The 25,309-nt window shown below is 37.0% G+C and overlaps 1 protein-coding gene across 3 annotated transcripts in view; it reads left to right on the top strand.

The window, feature by feature from the left end:
• The window catches only part of KMT2E (lysine methyltransferase 2E (inactive)), a 56,592-nt gene that overhangs the window by 12,759 nt on the left and 18,524 nt on the right, over positions 1-25,309 (top strand). For all 3 annotated transcript variants that reach the window (XM_066182846.1, XM_066182848.1, XM_066182847.1), the window contains exons 2-12: positions 5,541-5,725; positions 12,380-12,491; positions 12,830-13,059; positions 14,690-14,770; positions 14,944-15,002; positions 19,070-19,242; positions 20,252-20,290; positions 21,894-22,106; positions 23,481-23,611; positions 24,661-24,778; positions 24,929-25,038. In XM_066182846.1, coding sequence (XP_066038943.1) covers positions 5,655-5,725; positions 12,380-12,491; positions 12,830-13,059; positions 14,690-14,770; positions 14,944-15,002; positions 19,070-19,242; positions 20,252-20,290; positions 21,894-22,106; positions 23,481-23,611; positions 24,661-24,778; positions 24,929-25,038 — 1,337 coding nt within the window. In that variant the 5' untranslated portion in view covers positions 5,541-5,654. The remainder of the gene's footprint in view (positions 1-5,540; positions 5,726-12,379; positions 12,492-12,829; positions 13,060-14,689; positions 14,771-14,943; positions 15,003-19,069; positions 19,243-20,251; positions 20,291-21,893; positions 22,107-23,480; positions 23,612-24,660; positions 24,779-24,928; positions 25,039-25,309) is intronic.

Consider the following 25,309-nt stretch of genomic DNA (forward strand, 5'->3'; position numbering starts at 1 on the left):
TTAATTCATGATTCTGCTTATGTCCCTTTATAAATTAGAAAACAAATGTTAAGTTTCAAGTTGCTTTGAATTCTGTTCCTAACTTCCATAGTAAATGGTTTTTTTGTAACTCTTGTATGCTTTTTTGTATTTGTCATATGACAGCAGAATCTGAAAACTGATTCATGGGAAGGGAAAAACAAGGAACAAGTGGTGCTGTGTAAAAGATGTCAGAGATGTGCAGAAGAATAGCAAAAACAGCTTTCATTAATTTTTTTCCCTCTTTGGTCTTGGTAGTATTAGATGTAAACATGGTTGAAAAAAACCCAACCAACTAAAAACCCTCACCATATTGTAATAAATAATATTACTGTAAGCATTATAAGTCATAATGCTGTCTTAATATATTTGTATCTTTAGAGATTTTTTTTTTTAATGTCTAAGACAAATAAATTGTTACTGGTGTTGCCACCATCTCTTATCATTGATTTTTATGAAAAGTTTTGTATTTGTGCATCTAAGCAAGAGCTTTAAGTGTTCTTAGACATACAGCATGGGGTCTAGCAGGTTTAAAACTACTGATGTAATTTCCTGATCACACACCTTCTGATTCAAGAGCTGAGCTGTCTGTATTTGGGGCTTTTTCCTCCTTTGAGTACCAGTGGAAAAGTTAAGGGTTTTTTTCTGACCTGACACAAGTGATCTTAGCAGGACATGACAGAGAGGAAACCTGTGGTCTGTGTAAGACCACAGAATAATGTTGTTTTAGTGGAATACCTCAGGGATCGTGTGTGAGTTATTTCCTGTTCTTTAATGCATGAATTATGTTCTCTGTACAGAGCCACAGAGATTAATATTTTGGAATGCATTGCACTCTTACACTTCTGTTGTTTGAGTACAATTAATTTTTACAAGCAGGGTCTTGGTGTCATAAAGTGAATCTTGAGAAGTATGGGGAGGCTTCTGAATTTCAGACTTGATGTGGCTGTTGAGTCAAAAAACTCCTGTGTATTCTCTAGAGACAATGAGAAGTGCCATTAAAAGTGTAAACCAGTATGAATGAACAGTGAAGTGTGATGGGTGTGAGGAGGCAGATCTTGCACAAAATAGATGTTTTAACGAGATTGAACAGAAATTTTTCTGGGTTTTAAGATGAACGTTTTATTATTAGGGCAAGATAATTTTTTTTACTGTAACTAAATAGAAGGAAAATTTATTGGAGTAAGGGATGTTTTTTCTCATATAATACAGCTGTAGGGTGATTATGAGAAAGTTTGGTGAATCTAAGAATTTGCCAAAATTCTTTCAGAGCGTAGAGTGTACTATCACTAATAGAGTAGACTGTAACAAAACTGGAGGGGCTCTGCTGGTGTTAATAAAGGTACAATAGATGAGTCACTTTGCTCAGTAAAGAGCTGATCAATGAACTTTGGGCTGGCAGTTTTTATATAGTGGCTTTTAACTCCGTAACCCTGAAATTAACTGGAGAAACCAGTGTGATCTTCCTACCTTTCAAGCTCACATACTGCTTGAAGAAAGACTTTCTTAAACACTAAGTTACAGAAATGAATGTCCCTATGAAAACAGTTTCTTGAAGGCCAAGGATGACAGTTTGTCAGACTTCTGAAAGAATAATTACTTGAAATAGATGGATACTTGCAGAAATTGGAAAGTACCAAATCATGACAGCAGATAGTATTTTATGAGTCATCTAAAATACCAAGCTTCAAAGGATAAGTAATCTCTTCATAGATCAAATTCCCCAGTGGTTGTGTTATTTTCTTTCTGATCTTATAAAAATACTGGGAATATTAGTATGTCATGACAATGCTTCTGTTTCTGACATGGCAGAAAATAATTATTTTCCCTCATTCCAAAATTGACATCACTGTGGTGATCATAATTGGATGGCCTATATATAAGGTCATAGTTTTGTTTAATAAGTGTGTGTAGTGTCATTAATTTATCCTAGATCTTCCCCTGCTTCCATTACGGGCATTTGTTGAGGATGGCTACTCATAAATAATGAGCAGTGTTTGTTTGAATTAACTTGACTGTGTAGGTTTTGCAAGCTGGTGACTGCCTCCATTCTTCCATATGAACTATAGGCAAAGGAAAGGTTTAGAGGGTTCTGTGTGTGTGATGAAGGTGGTAAAAAACACTGAGTTAGTATTGCTATCATGTTCTGCTTCTTTTGAGATAAAACATCTGTGTAATGCTCTTCAGGTGAAAAAAATTTTATTTGTCAGGCTTCTGATTTTGCTCAGTGTAGATCAGGCTATTAGAATTTTTGACTGACTTCTAACAGAGCTGTATTTGAATGGCCTGCCATAGGGTAGGAAGTTTGTTTTGGCTGTGTCCCTCCTTTTTTTCCTTTTTTATTTTTTGTTGTTGTTGTCGTGGTGGTTTTTTTAGCAAGAATGGTGATGTACTTGCTTTGTCAGAGATCGTCATTAATTGGGACATGCATTAGCCATTGATTTTCAATCTGTACATAGCTCTAAAAATGCATGGATAGCTCTTCATTTTTTTGCATTATGTAAAAAAAAAAAGGCCCAAATATCAGTGGATTATCAGATTTGGTAAGCAAGTCTCTTTTTTTCTTGACAGTGGAGGTCACTTGAATATATGATGCTTTGGTAACCTCAGTTGTTTCATGTAAGTTTGGAGATGTCACAGCCCATGAGACTGCTAAGCATGTTCTTCACTTCCATCAGTCTCCAGGGTGTGTTTGCTTGTGTTATTTTATAGCTGATGCTCTACCTGGCCAGAGTGCTTAAAGAAAATGTTTTAAGAAAAAGCACACCACCACCAAAATCAAGTTTAAGTGCAAGAAACATCTAAGTGAGGATCCCAGGCAGTTTTGTCCGATGTCTTTTAGACCTACATTGAACCACTAAAGCTGGATTTTTAGAATTACCTCGTAACAGGCATGAAGTAAAAACTGCATTCTTGTAATGATTTGTTAGCATAGGTCACAGTGCAGGGAGTAATGGAATGGCCATTAACCTTGGGCTGGCTGATTGACCTGGATTTTAAAAATTTATGGTGTCCTTTCAGTTATTGGGTAAATTTTCTACTTTTTCAGAAGATGGGAACTAAATGGTGAGTTGATGTTTCCTGAAAGTTGTCAGTGCAGCTGTTCAGGGTTCTGCCCTGCCAGTGGAGTTATCTATAATGTGGGTCACTTAAACTGTTGGAGGGGCTTATGGTTTTTTCAAGCCTTCTACTGGAAATATTCTACACCTCCTTTTGATTTAACGTGTTTTTCTTGCTAACTTTTTCTTGAAAATAGTATGTTTTTTTTATTTTTTGCACAGCTAGTGATGCGGTTTGTTTGTGGTACTTAGTAAGAAAATGCTCGATGTTTAAATGAGGAAAGCAGAATATTTCGATGGCTGCTTGCCTCAGTGGCTTTCCAGTTCATTCTATTTGGTGTCTCACACAATAGGAGCAAAACACACCTTTGCTGTCTAGAAGGAGAACAAACTAACTGTAAGTTTAGGCACTTTAAACATCTTGGCATGTTCTTAAGTTAATTGCCAGTCTTCAATAGTGATACAGAATTTAGGAAGTTAGATGAAGACTTACTACCATCTCATACTTTAGAGGTATCTTACACATGCCACTTTGTCATCCTGAAGGTGCTGACCTAATAAGTAAAAGAAGATAATTCAGATTTAATTCACATTGTTTGTCTGAAGTCCGTTTTCCACCAGGGGCTTGTGCTTTTTGTCAGTTTGGTGAGGATAGCATGTTAAAATGAAGTTCAGCCAGGAAAAACACCAGATTCTACACCCGGAATGGGGCAACTCTGGATGTATGGACAGACTGGGGAATGAGAGGCTGGAGAGCAGAGCCATGGAAAAGGACCTGGGGGTCCTGGACAAAGGCAAGTTGAACATGAGTCAGCAGTGCCTTGGCAGCCCCATGTCCTGGGAGCATCAGGCACAGCATCACCAGCTGGGCAGAGGAGGGGATTGTCCTGCTCTGCTCTGCACTGAGACAGCCTCATCTCGAGTGCTGGGGGCAGTTTTGGGCACTATAGTATACAAAAGACATTAAACTATTACAGAGTGTCCAAAGCAGGGCAATGAAGATGGTGAAGGGCCTTGAGAAGAACCTGTATGAGGAGTGGCTGAGGTCACTTGGTCTGTTCAGCCCGGAGGAGACTGAGGGGAGACCTCACTGCAGTTACAACTTCGTCGTGAAGAGGTGGGACAGACATTGATCTCTTCTCTGTGGTCACCAGTGACAGGACCTGAGGGAATGGCTTGAAGTTGTGTTGGGGGAAGTTTAGGTTCAATATTCGGAAAAGGTTCTTCACCCAGAGGGTGGTTGGGCACTGGCACAGGCTCCCCAGGGCAGGTGGTCTCAGCACCAGCCTGACAGAGTTCAGGAAGTGTTTGGACAATGGTCTTGGCCACATGGGGTGACTCTTGGGAATGGCGCTGTGCAGGGCTGGGAGTTGGTCTTGATCCTGGTGGGTTCCTTCCTACTCAGCACATTCTGTGAGACTGTGAAAATACATTGATCACAAAATTGTTGTGCTCGTGTAGGCATCAGCTAAGATACAATATTTTGTGGTGTGAGAGGAGTGTCTTTGTTAGGCACAGTATGTGCTTCATTGCAAAGTGGTCTGTGGTCTTGCACTTAGACATTTTGGCAAGAGTTTGTTACATAAGTACTGAAGATATGGTTTTACTTGAATTACCTAGTCACATGTGTAAAACTTGGTCTTTATTAGTGTATAAATGAGTTTACTAATCTGTGAATAGCTGAGAGCTGTTTGCATTTCTGCTGTACTTGGTTGGGTGTTCTGTCCTATGGAGTGAGGGAAGTGGGACTGGTAGGAACTGGCACACAGACCCCATCCTGTATTCTCTCGTGTGAGTCAAGCAGGTTGTAGTTTGCTCTACAGTTGAAAACTACTACTTGATTATTTCTGTTTTACTCCTTTAAAAAAATCACTTCCAGAAGTGACACTGAATGGGCATAGTACCTTCTAATGGTGATTTATTAAAATGGAAAATGTTTCTTATTATTACTGTGAATTAATGGAATGATTTTGTTTTTTAAAAAATACTAAACGGTAGCTAAGACATTAGAATTTTTTTTAAGTGCAAAACAAAAGTGAACAGTGGTGCCTAAGACCTACTTGCCAATTTTCTAACTAGGTTTCTGTTGAAAGGTACAGCAACTGAGCTTTGACCACGCAGGGTAGTAAGTAAATGTATTTTGTATTTAGTAAATCTGCTGTAAAGTGAGTCTCTGGCAGTTCCCTGATTGTGCTGGGGTTTTTAATCATAAGTTGTCCATTTGTAATATTTTCAAGTTCAGGTGTTAAGATCATCACACTCTTTAAAGAAGTTTATTTGCAGTTAACTTTTAGAGAAGATTGAATGTTTTCCTTTCCTTTTGCTTGTGTAAAATAAAACTAATGAAGTAATTGTGACAGATATGTGGCAATTTTTTTATTAAAATAAATATGCAATGTAGAATTGCCTGTGTTTAAAATGAACTGATTTCATCTTCTGCATGTTTTGTTGTGTTTTTGACAGGGCTTGTGGATGCACTTAGATGTTTGCAATGAGCACTGTGGCTGGCATGCCCCAGTGTTTTGGATACCAATGCATAGGACTCCGTAGTAATCGAATTTATCAGAAACGAACGTCATGAGCATAGTGATCCCATTGGGGGTTGACACAGCAGATACTTCTTATTTGGAAATGGCTGCAGGCTCAGAGTAAGTATGTGAGCATAATTTGTAAGTTTTCTTATTTTTTAATTACTTTCATTTTTTCCTTCATGACTGTTTTTTGAATACAGTTGGAGAAAAATTAAAAGTTTCCTTAGTTTTGTTGAATCTTTAATTACTTAAATTAATAACTGTCACTTTATTCTTATGTCAGTTTCTTCCACTTCATGGAGAGCAAAGAAGAGATGCTAAATGTTTCTACAAACACCTATTTTCCTTGCTTTTGAGACTGAGAAATAAAGATGCTTCTTTGTTTACTTCTCATACTTGACATATTTTTCTATTTCAGTTTCCTTGCTAACTACATGTAAATTTTTGGGGGGATTCTGCACATTAGAAAGATAAATTAATTTGGTGCATTAAACTGCAAGAAAGTAGTAGTAATTAAGACAAGGGTGCATTTCTTACTGAAAATTGAAGGCCGAGCTTAAATGGCTAATACCGTGTCTTCAGAAAGTTATTTCTAAATGTAAAGCTAGTAGAAAATCATTCATTTAGTAACTGTGTATAAAGAGTTACAAAGAGCCAATGAAATCGTACATTCAGTAAACTCTTTGCATGAAATATGGTAGTATAATGAGTTTCTGGGTTTTGGGGATGTGGAGGGTGGCTTGTGGGTTTGATTTTTTTTTTTTTTAAAGTTTAAGGGGGGGGTGTTGTGCGTGTGCGGTTTTTTTTGTGTTGTGGTTCTTTCCTATTTTTTTCCTCCTAGTCTCCTGTACAGTATTGATGGGCTAAGGTTTAGGTATTGTTAATTTCTGACTGGATATGTTTCCTGTCAAACAAACCTTTGCATGTGTGTAGCATCAACATGACTGTCCAAGGTTTCTCCCAGACCTTGAAGGAAAATTTGAGCAGAACTCTAGAACAGCTTTTTAAAGGGAGGTTTCTCTACTTTCAGTTCTTCCAGTGCTTCCAGTTACATATGAGACTATTCTAGGTTTGTGCTGCTTATTTGAAGAGAACCAAGAATTTGCAATTCAAAAATTTTTGTTACATTAAATTTATTAAGTTGTTTTATGTTTTCGTATTATGAACACTATTTACCTTGGTGCAGATTTTTTTTAACTTTAGTGAACCATTCACATTTCTTTATCTTTTTCTCTGCTTTTTTTTTAATGTTTGGAGAAGGTAATGATTCCTGAGGTTGCTGACATTCCTTGCAGACACAGCATGTCATGCTGAAATTAAAATAAATAAATTTAGTTGTCAGTATAAACAAGATAGAGTTCACAATGTGTTATTTGCTTGATACTGTGGCAGAGCGACCCAGTTAGGAGCTGCTTTTCTTCAGATGTTAAGTGGCTGTTACCAGTTAGATTAATTCTTGTCATCTCTGCTGTACTCAGCTGAAATGTGGAGTTGCATGATTGGCGTATGCTGATTCAAAAGCCATGTCACTGTCACAAGTGACACAAAGGTGTGTCCCCAACCTACTAGTTTACTCAGCTGTAAACCTTTTCTGTCACCATCTGTGTGGTTTACTTTTTGGTCTCGTACATTTTCTTCCAGAGAGTAGCATGTTGGATATAGAGTGTATTAATAACAGTCCTCAGTGGTCTTTGAGTAAGTTCTGGGGTTTTCCCAAGAGGGAGGAGCTGGAATTTTTCCACTGTGACTGGCAGGTCTGATATTGCTTCATCAGTTGCTGGAACATGAGCAAACACAAGAATGGGGGAGTGGCAAACTTGATTATGCAGGAGAAGAAGCTTAGGGAAAAGCTCTTTGTGTAGTGCAGTCTCTTAGTGCTGAAAGATTTTTCCTTATCCTTCAAACCAAGGCAAAAGCCTGTCAAAAAAGGAGATAGTTTCTGTGACTAATAGTTCCATGTATTATTTTAATAATTGCAGCAAATAGTTGGGTGTAGAATAGTCTACTAAGAGGTTTAAGGATTTTAAAAATTGGGTGAAATAGTTCGTTTTTAAGTTACGTGTACTTAAGTAGGGTCTCCAGATAGATCTTTGTGTCATCATAGTCAAAATACACGTACTTTGCCTTGACTTGTAGATCTTACTGAAGATGAGGATGTGTGACTTCTTAGTGGTAAGGTCCTTGTAGCAGTAAGCAGAACAAGCCATTTCTGAGGGTTCAAAATGCTCTTCCTGGCTTCAGAGAGTGCTTGTGTAGCTTACAGCGTAAGTGTAAGCTACACATTGAGACGTGCCATTGATGGAACTGCTTTTCTGGTTTTTATATATATACACGTCTTTTACAGAGAAGGCCTGTATGATAAACCTCAAAATCCCAGTGTACAGATCACTGTATTGAGTTCAGTATCCAGGAGAAAAAGAACATTGGTGTAGTCTTAAATACAGATAATATCGGGCCAGCCTGTACTTGTAGGGCCTGCTACAAGGTGCTTAAGTAGCAGAACCCACTCCCTGGGAGAGAAGCAGTCCTTGGTTCTTGTCTAGGTATTGAAGCCTGTCAAATGTCTTTGGTTAGATGAAGTGTCTTGAAATAGAAAATGTTTCTCATGAATAATATGTTGTATTCTTTTATCTGATATGACCTTCAGCTAGATACTGTTTGGGTGTGCTGGTACAAACAGGAAACAAACCTGAACTCCTTGTAAATTAGACCTATCAAACTGGATTGTGGAAGGTTGATGTTGCTGAGGTTACACTTGGAGTTCTGACACATTTTCAGGGAAAACTCTTAGCTAGGTTTTCACAGCCTAAAACTTGGATACCCCATCTGTCTTGGAACTTTTTAGTTTTAGTGAGATTTTGTTTCCCATTTGAATATATGCATATTTATGGAAATGGGTTGATGGCCCCAAATCCTAACTGATTGTGTTTTGGGTATTAGTCAAAAAATACGTGCTTTTTTTTTTCTTTTCTTTTCCTTTTTTTTAAAATTTATTACTAAGTTGTCAGAAATGAAACAGTATTTAAAAGGAATGAAGTGAGAGAGATCGCGTTTTAGAGATGAACTGGCTTTTTTTGAATCATTGCTGGTTGATTTCCTTAATATAAATTAACTGTGAATGTGCAGGAACTGATGTTTCGTAAATTAACTGGTCTGGAGTGTTGCTTTTAGTTTCTCACTAATGCCATCTGCTGGCAACATGCAGAATAATTTGTTTCCATTTTAGAATCCAAAGGTAGAAAATGACCCAGGACATGTAGTTGTTTCACTTGCTATGGGAAAATTCTCTTGAGGCTTTTTTTTTTTTTTTTTAAATATGAGTATCTTTTTAAATTGATTTGAGAAAATACTGTATTTGAGTTTTCAAGGTACAGGAATGGCTTAAATCCCTGAAGCCCAAAAGCATGTGTAAAGCTTTTGTGTAGAGCTTTTTGTTTTGTGCCCTGTGAACATTTTGCACAGTTTTGAATTACTGACCACAACAGATAAGTGCATATGGTATTTTAGCAAAATACCATAGTCAGTTTATCGCAGTGAGGTTTGTTTATTTAGGAAATAATACCAACATTTTGATCAAGCTTTAAATATACTGTGTTGTAATACAAACATTGCAGTTTTGATGAAAACCAAATATACAATAAATATCTTTCTTGGTTACACAGTAAGACTGTGGTTGTTTGAGGTGAAGCTGAAAAATGTGGTATGATAAGTAGGCTGACAGGCTTAGTACCTCTGTCTCTGAGAGAACTGGCTAATGGCCAAAAATACAAGCAGGGAAAGCCTCACAGTGTTCTCACAGATCTGAATGCTTGCACTTTCTCCTCTTGAAAACTTGCCTTCTGGGATGGCTGTAGGAATGCCAATGGTGAGATGAGGGGATGTTTGTCTGTAGTACAGTAGTTAGTGCCTTGCTGCTTGGGCTCTGGTACTTCAGCCCAAAAAATGTAAAACTTGATTTTTAAATTGTGTAGTATCTCATGCTTTAATCATCTGTACAATTAAATATTTTCCCAAGAGACATTTCTTCTCAAAGCTGTGCAATTCTGAGGTGCCTATTTCAGAAGAAGGGCTTGACCTTTGAAGAGACAGGAGTATAGAGGGTGTCTTTTCTGTTTAAGGTCATGCACGTGGTTGGCAAAATCAGGAGGACTAAGGAATTCAGTAACCTGTCAGAGTTGATTCTATCTGTGGCTCTCTGGAAAAATGGTGCCCATTCTGTACTGCATTATGGGGTCTGTATTACTTTGCTGTTGACTGTAGAGGAAACCTATGATAGTTAATTTCTAGCTTCTGTGACTTCTCTTGGAGCTCCTTCCCATAGTTGTTGGTTTTTTCCCCAGCCCAGTGCAGTGGGTAAATGGCACAGTTAACAGTTGCATTCAGAAGTCTACGGAGCATCTGTTATAATTTAAGATAGTGTCAGTGCCTGGATAAGCATTGGAAAAAAGTTTTACTGGAAGCTGATTGTGTTCCACGTTTTTTAATAGTTGCCTTTCTGTATAACCTGATTTTTCTCCCACCAGTTTTCTGGTTTCCCTTGTTCAAGTAAAGATGTGCCTTTTTCTTAGTAACGTTGTTTTCTGAATCTGTTTTATGAGTGTTGAAACAGTTGGTGATAAATGAATGTTTTTGGAAGCTTTACACTTCTGCTTCCCACCACTGTTCTGCATCTAAATATTAAATTTTGTTATCTTTAGTGGTTTATAAATTGTAGGAGTAATAAGAACTGGATGTAGGGTGTTGGGTGTATTGTCTTGTCTCATATCTTGAAAGACACCTGCACTCTTTTTGTAGTCCGTTGATGAAATACACAACCTCTCTTTTTTAGGACACTTTCATTCTGGTACCTTTCACTGAATGTTCCTGTGTTTAAGTGGCTGGTATTTAGGTCATAGTAATACTTACGTTTAATGAAGGAAACTCTCCTAAATCCTGGATGGATTGTACCAGAATCCCCTCCTGCCTGTCCTTTATTAGTACGCCTTCCTGCTCTGAAAATGGAGTAGGTTGAGTGTTGAAGGCAGAGTGAATAAGATTCCTGTGCTACTGCTTGTTCCATTCAGCAAATGGGGAAGAATAGCGGTAGAGGCACACAGTGGTTAAGACCTGCTTCTTGCTGGAGAAGCTAATTTCTGCCCTAGTCATAATGGATGCATAGCTAATGCCTCATTTAGTGCTGACACTTTAGTTGGCAAGGTCGTCAGGATTACTGTAGCACAGAAAAGATGTGTTATCTACTGCCCAATGTGTTGGTAAATAGGTAAAAGCAGGTCTGTTGAAAAGGCACAGTTTTTTCATCATTTGTCTTTGTTCTAGTCATAAGCTAAAGTTCTAAGCTGCTTCTGGAAGCTAATTCTACCAAACTCCAAATAAAATTTTATTTTCAAGTTGTGAAGGAGTGTAAGAGTGTAATTGAGGATTTTTCTGGGTTTATGAGGTAACAAAGAGCAAGTGCTGTCAGATTTGGTTTGTCTCATGCTAGTCAGAAGTTGTGTTTTTAATGGCAGTACTTCATATGATTTGTGTGCTCGTGTCTTTATTCCTTCTCTCAAAAAAAGGCAGCTGACAACTGTTGGAGACAGTAATCTTTTAAAAATTACTATTGTCTTTGGACTCTAGAAACTAAATCCCTCCCCCAGAAGTGCTTTTAACTGTTTCTTCTTAAACAATTTTACCGTGTAGTAACCTCACATGGGAAAAAGCTCATAAGAAGAAATGGGCCACCAAATCCATTAGGGGGACACTTGGAAAGAGATGTGAAACTATTGCATTTTGTTCAGAAAGTTAATAATTAATTATATCTTTTCCAAAAAGTAACAAATGTGAGTTGTTGGTGTCCTCTTAAATCAAACTAGTATTGCTTCATGGCATAGCAAAAAAGCCTCTATTAAATATCCTAATGTTTAAGAAAAAATTCCATCAGTATCTCTTTTAATCTAAGATTCAGAAATGCCAAGTGTATTTTAAAAATCAGCTCAAGGAATTAGTAAGGTATGTGACAGGAAATAGAATTCACACATAATAAAAGTAAAATTAGAAAACTGATTTGTAATGGGAATCAAGTCCACTTCAGTTTTAAATGTTGGTATTTTGTGGTGCCTTTTTATTGTTTAAAAACCCTCTACTTTAGGTAACCTGGATTCATTTATCTTAGTGTGATTAAATGATATGGAGCAGCAAAAAACCTGCAAGTTATCTCAGTCATGCACACATGACCAACTGCTGGAGAAAGGCTGTGAAGATGTAATTTTTTGTGCTCAGATCATCCTGTTCTAGTATTCTTTTATCTTTCTTGTCTTGTATTGTGGTTTAGCGCATATAAACCATAGTTTGTATATTGAAGAAGGCACTGCTAACCTTGTCTTGCAAATTGTTATCATCTTTTTCTTTCTATTTAAAGATAAATCAATAGAAACTGCCTTGTTTAGGCAGTTTGCCCTGGTTGGGGTTTCGGCTTGTAGGAGCCGTCAGGGCGGGTGACTGTCTGGTCATTCCCGCCGCGGCCGCTGTGTGTCGCTGCACGGCTCCATGGCCGCGCAGCCCTCGGAATGCGGGATCATCGGTCCTTGGGCAGAATTCCTTTTGGCAGCTTCTCTTACCGCTCAGTGAGGGGGCTACGGGGGGGGTTGCAAGTCTGTTCCTGCCCCCATATGCTCCTTTAAACAAAATCAGCAGGGAATTAATTAGAAGTTGTGCAGCAAGCATCTCCAATTCATTAATATAAATTACATAGTAATTGTATTTGTTCTTCATCTGTCTTTTGCCTTGCAGACCAGAATCTGTAGAAGCTAGCCCTGTGGTAGTTGAAAAATCGAACAGTTACCCTCACCAGTTGTATACCAGCGGCTCACATTCACACAGTTACATTGGTTTGCCCTATGCAGTAAGTTTTGTGTCAAATCTTCTGTACAAAATGTATTATGTAAAAATTTGCTGGTTTTATATGGCAGAACTTATTCATGCTTATATTTCTATATCTTATTGGGAGTTGGGTAAGTTGGCTAAAATGGTCTGTCAGAAGCAGAACACGGTGCACTTAAATGTGCAACATAGTTGAGAAGTTAGAAAATAAGATTCAGTTGGGATATAACAAAAATTTTAACCTTTTACTACAAAAATAAGAAGCTTGAAGTTGTTTGCCAACTGAATTCTTACATTTTGGCTTGAATAACCATCAGTATATGATCATTTATGATAAATTACCTTTCAACAAAATTTTAGGACCATAACTATGGTGCTCGGCCTCCTCCAACGCCTCCAGCTTCTCCTCCTCCGTCAGTGCTTATAAGCAAAAATGAAGTAGGCATATTTACCACTCCCAACTTCGATGAAACCTCCAGTGCTACTACCATCAGTACGTCAGAGGATGGAAGCTATGGAACGGATATTACCAGATGCATTTGTGGCTTTACACATGATGATGGATATATGATCTGTTGTGACAAATGCAGGTAATGCATACTAAAATAAATGAAAAAGTAAAAATTACTTAAAACTTAAGGCTGCACTGAAAGTGATTGTAAATAGGTGGTGTTTTAATTACATTGAATCACAAGAAATTTCCTTCCATCAGAAAAGTGCTTGAAGATTTTGTGGTTTTCTAATAGGCGACATAGTCAGTTAAGGCCAGTAGTTATTTTATTATTTAATTCCAGTCAGTCTTGACTGCTCATTAATTTGGCCATGCCCTTGCTTGTGCATTGCTGCTTAATAAGGGTATACCTTTTTTCCCCCTAAAAAGGATGTCTCTGGTACTCTGTCCCAAATTATTGGTTAGTATGGTAAAATGAAGACCTAAGCATTACTTAGTCTGCATGTACTGAGTAGTAAAGCATCTTGGGGCATTATGTTTATGTGAATCAAAAACTTGAAGAATGCAAAGTAATGTGAAGGAAACTTCTCAAATATTGGTTTCCCTGTGCATGATCCTTTTGATTACTCTTTATTTTTCAAAGGATTCAGTTATTAAGTATTAAAATACTAACCTAGATTCTTATTGGAGAAGCTGAAGTTAAATGTTTAGATTTCTGAGTTTATGCTTAAGCACCTACTTGATCATAGTATAATAAGAGACTGCTGTTAAATACTAAATACTTGGAATTGGAAAAATAAGATTAGAAAATTTTAGAGCTGATGTACTTAACAGGAGAAGACAAATCGTGTGTTTCTATTCAATATTAACCTGTATTTTTACATTCGATTAATGAATGCTGCTGGATTTGTTAGATCTTTTTGTATTTATAAAATGATAGTTGTAGCTAATTAAAATATTAATTTGATCTCCATTCTTCTGTCTGCCAGTGTAACAAGCTTATTAGTAATTTCTGATGGCCCTTGATTCTGATAATCTTGCTCATTATTTGAGATGTTTTGAGATGTTCTTCCAGCAGTGGAGTTGTAGGTAGTCACCAGTTAGGTGGAGTCTTTTTCCTTTGAAGAAGATATTTTCTGTGAGGAGTTGTGAATTTACCACAACTCTGTCCCAGTGGGAAGATAACTATTTTTGTGTCTCTCATCCTTCTAGCAATGTAGAGATGAGTGTAAACTACAAGTTTGGGTTAGCCTACAGTCTAGCAAGCAGTCTCTGCCCTGACTCTGGGAAGCACTTAAAGCTCTTTCCATGCTGTACAACAGTACTACCAGTTTATAACAGGGTGTATAAAAATGTGTATTTATTTTTCTCGTGAAGTATATAAGGAAATCAAACTGTATTTTAGTGTATATTTCTCTGTATAAAAATATTTTATGTACCCGCTTCTAAAAGGAAATTGAATCCTCCTGTTTAAAACCAAACCACTTGTTGCTATGTAAAGCATAAGTCTTGTTGCTCAGGGTATTTGTCTCTGTCTTGTTCCCTATTCTGATAATTTACCATTTTATTTCTGATGTTAGAGAGAAATTTCCAAGGGAGAATATAAGTCAGCTAGCAGAGTGGTGGCAAACACGGTGATTGCGATGTTGTTTTAAGCAGTATTGAATCTGAGTAAAGAAGACAAAAAAAAAGGGGCAGCTTACTTTCTCTGTGTATGGTGCATGCAATTTTAGAAATTGTACTTCAAAGTTGGGGTTTTGTTTTTGTAGTGTCTGGCAGCACATTGACTGCATGGGGATTGACAGACAGCATATTCCTGACATATATCTGTGTGAACGTTGCCAACCCAGGTAAGTAGTTGTGTTGATTTTGAACTCTAAAACGGAATGGAACGGTGCACAAGTGATACTTTTCTAAGTATCTGAATATTCAGTTAATTTACTGTTTATTCTGTAATAGTCAATGGGAAATGCTAGAGGTCTGTTTTAATACTTAAATGCACTGATTAATTTTCTAATTTCAGGAGTTTAGATAAAGAAAGAGCAGTGCTGTTGCAGCGAAGGAAAAGGGAAAATATGTCAGGTGAGTAAAATTTAAAGCTCTTTCTGTAGTAAAGGTCATATAATAACTATAAATTATACATATGGACTTACGAGTGCATACATGGTTCCTGCAGTTTTGAAAGCCTTCAGCGTATAAGGTTCAGTCAGTCAGTGCCTTTTACTTGACTGTATTGCTACCAGGATAACATCATATCAGAATTGCTGTAGATCCATGTGTTTTATTAATGGTTTTCAGCACTATGGTTTTTTTTATAGCAGTAGAGAATAATGCAATCTGTTGAATAGTGTTCAAGTTTCTTAGTAAGCAATGTTGCTTTTATAATAACTGTAACTCCTTTGACTAAGGTGCTGAAAATAAGGTGGAAAAGCTTGAAGTTGGTTCTTTTGGGATGAGAGAGGGTTTCTAAATCTACTTTCATTGTGGAAAAAAGTTTCAGGAGGAAATCCTAATTCTTATATGTTGGATGTAGATTGGGTATTTTGGTATGGCTCTGAGTTTGTTTGGACAATGGGAGAAGTTGCTAAATGGAGTTAATGCGATGTAGGTAAAGGTGGTGTGTTGTGCAAGTATCCATTTCAGTCTGTGTATTTTATACAAGTAGTTCTTGTACCTGTTCACGGAATTTCAAACCTCAGGACTCCTATCAGGAATTCTGTCTGGCCATTACCAAAGTGTGTTGTAGAATTCTTGGTTGACAGCTGGTACTTTCAAGCTCTATTACAAAAGTAATAACTTGGGAGGAGGTCATCCTCCTAAATGTAACATGTTTTACTTCCAGATCATGTCTCTGAAGTAGTGGGGTGTGTTTGTGTATTTTAAAAATTTCTTTTAGAAGTACCACGTAGATGTGGTCCTGCTGCCCGCTTCATGTGGCTTCAGAAACTCTGAGGGATGTGTGGCACAACTCTGCTTCTTGGTGCAGTTGACACTTGGTGTTGTCTGGTACTGAGTTGCCTAAAGTCCTTTAAAGGCATTAATGACCTACTTACAAAGCCACAATCCTTTTTTTTTTTTTTTTTTTTGTCTGTTTTAATTTTAACAAACCCAAGCTTATTATATACAGTTTTGGTTGACCTACTAGGTCAATCAAATTTGAATTCTGAAAATTTTTAGAATTTAAAATTATTTTTGCTGATTCTATTAAAATAGTAGAACAGGTAGATTTATAACTCATTTGGAGTTAATGAGTTCACTGAGTGGTCTGATAATACTGTGAGGTTGAACTTGGATTTTCATAACGAATAAGGGAAGTTGATGATCTGAGCTATTTAAATAATCTCCTGGGATTTGTAGGCAGACTATCTGATCATTTACTGTAAACTTAGGGGAAGAGAGATTAGAAATCTTTGGAGGAGCTGATGAGATCTTACCTTTGAAGTTAGTGTTTAACCCTCCTCAGTCCTGATGATCAGTATTCTAAATCTGTTAAATACATTCTGTAGGAAAGGAAATACTAAATGGTAAAGTGGAAGTATCAAAACAGTTTAAAAGAAAGGCAAATTATGGTTCTCTTTAATCTACAATGTGGTAAAAGTGCAGTATTGATACAGATTGATTTACAATTCATAACTTGAATGTCTGTGCTTACACCTCTTGATTTCCATTTGGCTTGAGTGAATGCCCTTTACATTGATTGCTCTACAGTGATTTTGGGTGTAAACTGTGTGAGGCATCAGTAAAATGGGCAGTTTTCACAGATGATTTCAAGTAAGAAATGCAAAAGTGGCATCAATTTGAATGGAGCTTTTCTATGTTCATAGATACTCAACAGTATCTAAAGAAGCAGAATGTTACTTTTGATTATTAATAATTTACAGGTGTTTGATAAAAGGTAAGACTGCATAATTTGGATGCTCTTTGATGAATAAGTCGATATGTATAAGGCTTTTCACTTAGATAGGAGAATTCTTTACAATACAATGTTTTTGTTGTAAAGATCTCTAAAGTGTTACTGGCTTAGCTGTGTTTCATCCAAAGGTAAACAGTGGGGAGAAGGTCATAGATCAGTTGGTTTGCTTCAATAAAAGAGCTTTTAATTGAACATTTCACGTGATAGAAAATTGTGTTCGTTAAGCTTTTATGTGTAACCTCATCACCTGTTTTTTCTGGCAACATTTTTTGCTCATTGTTCTGGGGCCTGTGGTTGTATGAGATGTTGATTTTGTTTTTCTGGTATTAAAGTCAAGTTCTGTGCAGTGGATTGCCTACTGTGGTTCAGTGAAGTGAGCACCTTTGTTAAGCTGTACTCAGTTGTATACTGGATGTTTTGGGCTTGGTTGGTGGGTTCGTTTTGGGTTTTTTGGTTTGTTTTTTTTTTTAAGATACAATATCTAGGTGTATAACTTACACAAGGATGTTGCTTTAAGCTGTTTGGTCTTGAAATTGATGCTGTTGAGATCACTTGCTGCTTATGGATGAATGAATCTGGGCCCCTAACTTGTGAAAATCGGAGAGTTTGTATCTTGCTTCTGACATGCAAACTCAAGATCTCCCCTTAGGTTCTTTACCAAGGCTCTTCAAAGTGAAAGCAGGTTATGTAGGTTAGGAAGGAGTGTCTCCAAACAGCTCCATGTAATTATATGTTCAGTTGAGGTAATTATTCTTTACAGTAAGTTGGAGCACAGTGTTGACAACAATACTGAAATGTTGCTTCCCTAAGGAAGACAGTGTTTTGTGGGGTTTGGGGCAAGGGGGAGAGGTGTGTGACTGTGATGTCATGATTCTGTTGGCACTAGTGTGCGGGCTACAGACATTGGCAATTTTAAGTTTCTGTTATGGGGTTTCTATTTCTCAGGCATTGGTTATTCTGCTATTTATTCTTTTTTGATTAGACATTTTCTTTCTGTGTGCTTTTTATGCTCATTTACAAAGTGTTCTCAGCAGAGATGTAAACAAATTCAGGAAATATCATCAATTCCTAATTTATGAAGTATAATTATGTGCCTGATAAGGTGTTCAAAAGAATAACCAAGATGGTAAAATGGGATTGTTTGCTATGCACAGAAGAATCTTGTTAAGGAATGTTGTGAGCAGGAAAAATCCAGAGTAACCAGTAGCTGGAGTTCTTTATTTAGTAAAGAAGGCTTCGAGAATTAGGGCTGCTGAGTGCACTGATTAGAGCAACATCCTTCTGAGATCAGAAGGAATGTTTTCTCTGCTCTCATATTAAGTATTTGTACAGCCTGCTTCTGTGCTGTATGAGAAAGTTTTGCTTAGTGTGAAGTGTATTTACTGAATGTAGAATGTTTTAAAAAGCTGCTAAAATCTGAGAAGCCTGTTCTGAGCACATAGAAACAGAAGTCTCTTATCTATGTGCATCATCTCTCTTCCAATCCTCCCCATCCTTCATAGCCTTTCATCTTGACAGAACTAGGGTAATCCTGTTTCAGGTCAGGATACATGTTGGTCTGACATAAATGCTGATGTATGCTAAATTTCAGGCTTTGGCCTTTAGGTCTGTGGGAGCACAGCACAAAGAAAAAGTATCTGTCAGTTTGTGTCTGATCGTCTCTTTTCTCTTCCTGAGTAGCACAATGTTACTGTTAGAGGATTTGAGTACAAAAGGCTTTTGCCTAAGTTGACATATTAACTCTGAGAAAGGCACTTGACAGTGCAGATTGCAGCTGAAATAGTTGATTATGACTTACATGTGATTAATTAGTAGAGCTTCACAAGAAATGCTGGTCAGTCATTAATTTTAATCCCTTCTAGAATACAGTCATCTGAGAGAATCCAAACACCATATTTCAAGTAAAAGATATATATAAGTGAATGATTTAACAATTTTTTTTACCTTTGTTCTGATTCTAATTTTGCTTAAAATGGAATATGGTCATTAATTCCATTCAGAGAATGGAATTTAATCTAGTACCTTTTTCTTACCTTGCATTACAAACCTCTCTTAATTACCAGCTTCTCATTGGTCCTTCATTTTCATGCTGTTGCAACTGTTGGTGAATTTTGCATAGGAGTGCTTGGAGCATTAGTCAGTATGGATTTTTGTGTTTGGAAAGCAGATGTAGAGTAACTAGTGAATGTTTTTTCTGCAGTACTTCATTATTTACGGAATATTCTTTGTTTTAAAGATGGGGACACCAGTGCAACAGAAAGTGGTGATGAGGTTCCTGTGGAGCTGTATACTGCTTATCAACATACACCAACGACAATTACTTTAACTGCTACAAGAGTTACGAAAGTCAATGATAAGAAGAGGAAAAAAAGTGGAGAGAAAGAACAGAACATAGCAAAATGTAAAAAAGTAAGTGAATGTAATTTTTCTTATTACTTTGTGTTATAAATTATAGCTATATGACATTTCTTATGAGAGACACTGATTTTAAAATCAGGCTATTTTACTACCTGGTTTTAAATTGAAATATATTACTCTGCAGTAAATGATAGTCTTCCTGGGTGCCTGACCCCCCATGACTCCTCCTTATTTCAAATTAATATATCCTCCCTGGGCAAATTCAGTTTTATAATTGAGGCAGAATCTCACCACAGGAATTGCATTTACTGGACTATTTGAAATAGGTAGAGATGGTGCAGAACAAGCTTTGGGATACCCAAAGAAGAATTCTTTGAAAGTCTTTATTTTTGGTGGTTTTTAAGTACAGAAATGTTTACTATTAGTTGTCCTGATATGACTCCATTTATTTGAGTAGAAATTGTGTGGAAGTGTGTTGTCAGGAAGTTAGCTGCTAAACTAGAGTAAAAAAATACTGACGTTATTCTGCTTAGCTACAGATGTATAAACAGCATATATGCGAAGACAGAACATTTGTGAAGAAATAAAGTACATGGAACTTTCTAAACAAGTAGTTTCCATAGTTAATATCGTTTGTTTGGATGAGAATTTTGTCCTTTAAAACTTGAAAGTCAGAATAAGTTATTGATGTCTTTTTGGAAATATTTAGTAAAATGTTTCCTTTTGATTGAACAATTATCAATACAAATCTGTTGCCATGTATTCTTCTGTTACCTCTGATATTTTGGCTTGGATTCTGAAATTCTGGAGAGTCAATTTGTAACGTGAGGGAGGTAGAGGTATCTGACTACTATGCATTTAGGTTGGAATGCTGAACTGGTTTTTAAAATACATTTTGTGAGATGTAACCTCTTACCTTCTTGAGATTTCAGCATAGTTTGTTCTGTTGTTTTCATCTTATATTTTTAATTGAAAAGTTGTTAATTTGTTAATAGGTTTGCAATTCCTTAAGAGATTTTGTATTTCCACCAGTGAATATGAATATCTAATTTTATTCCAGGCATTTCGAGAAGGATCCAGGAAATCTTCAAGAGTAAAGGTAATGTGATTTTGTTTGGGTTTTGTTTCAGACCTTAACTGTACATGACATAAATACTAAGCGTCAAGAGTATAATTGAGGCTCTACACTAAGCACTACAATATTCCCTTCTTGGTAACTAATACATTACGTGTGTATCACAATGATTTTAAATTAAGATATGAGCAGTACATCTTTGTCCTGCAAAGTTACCTGAAATAAGTAGTGCAAATTTTTACTTCAAGAGCCAGTGGACTAATTTGGGCTCATGTGTGCAATGCAAGGGAGTAAAATTGAGTGAACACTTCATTTGAACTTAGTGGCTCCAGCTTTTCATAATGTTTAAGCAGTGAAATAATGAAATGGCTGTATTGAATTTGAAAGCCAAGTTAGTGGTTCTGCTCTGTCAAACCTCCATCTAGACCTGGTGGGACTCCTGTGTACCTGGCAGGATTTTACTCACTGATACTGGCATAGTCTGAGGGAATTGTAATGGAATGTCTCTTTTGTAAGATAAAGTGTTGCAGCAGTTTTTAAATTCTCTGTGACATAAGGGTGTGCATGATGTGAGAACTAGGTATTTCCATAGTCCATTCATGCTTGGTATATATAAAAGCAAGCGGGATGCAATTTACGCTTCAGATGTGTAAGATGTGCCGTGGGAACAGCGGAGATGGAATTGGGGAGGAAAAATCTCTAATTTTGTGGGGGTTTTTAATATGGTGCTTGTAAGGTTCCATTGTTTTTTCATGGTTGTCTTAGCATCACACCTTTGAAATGCTGTTTGTGTGTATGGTTTTCTTCATTCACAAAAGAAATGTAAACAGGTAATTTGAATTGCTGAACTACTTGTGTTTTATTAATGTTTAATAGTGTCTCTGCTCAGGTGGATAGAAAAGGGAGCGTTGGCTGGCTGCTGCTGTCCGTAAGGAGCTTTGGTTGGCTGCAGCCTGGCTGCTGCTTGTGAGGTCCGGAGGTACAATGGCACTTTCTTTAAAAGTGAAAGGATCTGAAGCACTGCAGAAGAAAATTGTATAGTGAGGAGCAGCTAAGGAGAGAAAAATTTTATGTGCAAAGCCTGTAACATTAGAGTCACAGCCTTCATGTAGCAGGTGTATGATTAGTAAAGTTTAGCAAGTTATGCAGCGGAAGAAAAGATATGGCATGATCTTTGAAGTTGAAAGGGGAAAATCAAGTCTGTGTATTACAGGATAAAAGCTGGAGTTCTCTGTATTTGCATATGTTCACAAAAGTTGAGTGGGCAGGGAGATCTGACCCTCCAATTCCTGCACTTAGATTCGTGATGCAGTGCAGTTGTGGGAGGAAACAGTGTCACTCCATTCTCATCCCACTAAAAGCAGGAATCACTGTTGAGGAGGGAAAGTATTCCTGAACCTGGGTGATACTTACTAAATAATAAAATTTCTGAAAGGACAAATGTAATGGGACTGAATTTAACTCAATATTTTTATGTAATACAAAGTTTTATACCAGACTTGCTAAAAAAAACCTGAACTGTAAATCAGTGGCATACCTTTGCCTATCATTTTGTCTTGTTGTAGAATTTTTCTTTTTCTTGTAATATCTTACCTTCTAATATCTGGTCACTTACTTCAATTTTTAGGGCTCAGCTCCAGAGATTGATCCTACGGACAGTTCAAACTTCGGATGGGAAACTAAAATCAAGGCATGGATGGATCGTTATGAAGAAGCAAATAATAACCAGTACAGTGAAGGTGTCCAGAGGGAGGCACAAAAAATAGCTCTCAGATTAGGCAGTGGAAATGACAAAAAAGAAGTCAACACCAGCAATCTGATTTTCAAACCTCCGGTAGAGGTAATGAGCTGTGCCTTGTTGTGTTACTGCATGCTGTGTTTGCGCCATGACGTTAGATACTTAAAAAAAACCCCAACCAATCAAAAAACCCCCGAAAAAGGGGAAAAAAAAAAAAAAAAGGACTTTGCATTCACTTTCTGTTCCTTGTCTCACCACATCTGAGCATCAGAATTTTAACGCATTTTTCAGAATTTGTAACTGATTTTTATGTATTCTGTACTACCCTGGTTGTTTACATTTGCATATCATTTATTCCAAAAAGTACCTAGGTGTTAGTCTCAGCCTTGGGTTGCCCTTAGATTGTCTCTTGACAGTCAGCTGTAGTCAACTTTGCTGCTGTTTCACTATGAGAGATACCTGGAATGGTTAGAGTAAAAGAATCAATGAAACTGAATTTTTTTCCCCTACTATATGTATCAAGATGTTCATTGTCTGCATTTTTCTTAAGGTATGGTAAGTGTTCTGGATATTCATGGGTGGTGTTTCTGATACTGATTTTTTATTTTAAACTTGTGATCCTGTAATTTCTAGTTTATGAAGAAATCATGCAATGCCTTTTTCTAGCCTTACTTATCAGTAACTTATCAGTTACTTACAGGCTTAAAATCAGAGCCTTGTAAAAGACTTAGCATTTTGTAGCAGAAATCTTGAGGAGTGGTTACTGTAGCAGATTAATGGAAGCATCTTTGCTTCTTTTTCTCAAAGACCATCATGGCATATGGGACACCCTCCTTAGAGGAATATCCCTACTTACAGAGCCTTTTGCCTACATAGAGGCTACTTCCTTTTTGATTGGTGATGACAGTTATGAGAGGTGTGAGTTCACTAATTGCCAGGGTATGTATTGGTTTTTAATTAAAGCCATCCTTCCATCTAAAGATATGAAAATGAATTTGGAAACTCTCTCAGGATTCTTTTTTTTTTTTTTAATTATTATGTTATTTCCCTGTCGGTTTTTCCTTGAACAAATTGTGAATGTCATCTTTTATGTCTGCATGTTTTGTTTTGTTCAAAGAAATTGAAGCCTTTTGAAAGTGTTGTGCAAAAAAATACAGCAATTCATCCTAGTCATGGTGAGAGTTAAGTGCACTAAAGGCTGTAGTACTTGAATTGTGAGAACATGAGTATGTTGGTTTTCAGCCATGTCCTGGAGAACTAGGGCCACAGCATTCCTTGTATCTAAATTGATAACTAATAGCATTGCTAGGGGAGGAGGACAGCTTGGTCAGTTCAGTCTGGAGGTTTTAATTACAAAAAAGGAGGGTTTTTTTTAGGTCACATAAAATTGTTTAAGAGTTGTGAAAGTATAGTCTGCTATTAATGATAATGGAAAAATGAAAGTGAAAATTCATAAATGAATCTATGTCTTTACAGAGTTACGTGCAAAAAAACAAGAAAATTTTAAAGGCTGTTAAAGACTTGCCTCCTGATGCACTTATTATTGAATACAGAGGAAAGTTCATGCTGAGAGAACAATTTGAAGCTAATGGATATTTCTTTAAAAGGTTTGTTCATTCCTAATGTTTAAGTAAAGTAATTGTTAAAGTGGTGCTTGCCAAACTGTTGTCTCAAGTACAAGTGGATCTTAGTTACCAGTAGTGTCTTGTATTTTACTTTGTCTAATGAAAAGTACTGACAGCTGGAACCGTTTCTCTCCATTTCTCTTCTGGATATCCTTCCAGGTTTGTTCAGGAGCTAGTTTTCTCTTTTTTGTTCCTCCCTGATTACAGGATTTCTGCATGCACCTTAAACCAGGAAATAGACAGGTTCTTCCATCCTAAAACTATTCATATGTTAATGGTAAAAGCTTTATCTTTTGTGAGGGAAATGGATTTTAAGTCCATGAGGCTGAGAATGCAATTGGACACAGGTCAGCTTGGGGCCATTTTACTGCCAGTGTTCTCTAGTTAGTTTACTGAGCTGTGTGTGACTGCTTCCTTCTTCCTGTGGATTTGTTTCAATGCTGCCACTAACTGCATAAACACACTTGGGAGTTTGCAGAAGGCCTGTTGGAGGAGATAGAATGCACAGCTTTTGCGCAGTAAAAATAGAAGGGTTCCTTGGCACTTGGAATAGCAGAACTTAAATAAGCATGACTTCACAAAGTATTTGGAGGCCCCTTTCCTTCTGGAGAGTTAGTGCTAGTGATGCTGCAGATGTTGGGCAGTGATGTGGGGGGCTTACTTCTTTAAAAAATTATTCTCTGTGGCATATAAACTTCTGAGTTTCATTTTGGGCCCTTTCATAAAAAAAGTTTATGAAATTTGAAAAACATGAACTGTGTGTCTTCCATGTCTAGTGCTTGCTCTCTTAGCATTCTCCCATTAGATCCTGCGCAGATGATACAGGGCTGTAACTCCCATCTTGAGGTGTTCCAAGAATATATTTGGGCAATGTACCTGTTAAAATCATGAATCTTAAACATAAACATTAACCTCCAAATTTGGTATGTTGTCCCAAGCATCATGTTGCAAAGCTAACTAATAAGAGGAATAAGTACTGTTTAGCATCTTCAAAAATTACAAAATTCCTGGTTTTCTTGTGTGTTTTTCAGGCCATACCCATTTGTTTTGTTTTACTCCAAATTCCATGGGCTAGAAATGTGTGTTGATGCAAGGACTTTTGGAAATGAAGCTCGATTTATCAGGCGTTCGTGTACACCAAATGCAGAGGTGAGCACATTTAGAAAGTTAAACTGGGTTTTATTTAATTAGGAATCTCCTTTTCCTTGAGATTCCTGATAATTTGAGCAGTCCCTACAATTTTTATACAAGAACTTGAAAGTGATTCATGATAAAATAATAATATTCTCTTGACTATAGGTGAGGCATGTAATTGAAGATGGAACAATTCACCTTTATATTTACTCCATCCATAACATTCCAAAGGGAGCAGAGATTACCATAGCATTTGATTTTGATTATGGAAATTGGTAAGTATTTCAGAATGCTGTTCTAAAATACATCTAATGCTCATTAGGTTACTATGCAATTCAGAGTGGCTTTGGTTTTGTATCTTTACTTTCTTGCATGTTTTAATAATACAAGGCTCCTTAGGCACTGTATTTACAATGAACAGTGTGTGTGTGGGCAGAATTGTATATTTTTATTACTGCATTTCTGTAGCCTGCTCTTAAGCCAGCATGGATGCAGTGCTGCCCAGTGCTGCCTCTGTGACTTGACCTGAGCTATGTACCACCACAG

Source organism: Chamaea fasciata, unplaced genomic scaffold (assembly GCF_029207755.1).
Source record: "Chamaea fasciata isolate MVZ Bird 193981 ecotype frontalis unplaced genomic scaffold, bChaFas1.0.hap1 SCAF_5, whole genome shotgun sequence".
In the NCBI taxonomy this organism is placed as follows: domain Eukaryota; kingdom Metazoa; phylum Chordata; class Aves; order Passeriformes; family Sylviidae; genus Chamaea; species Chamaea fasciata.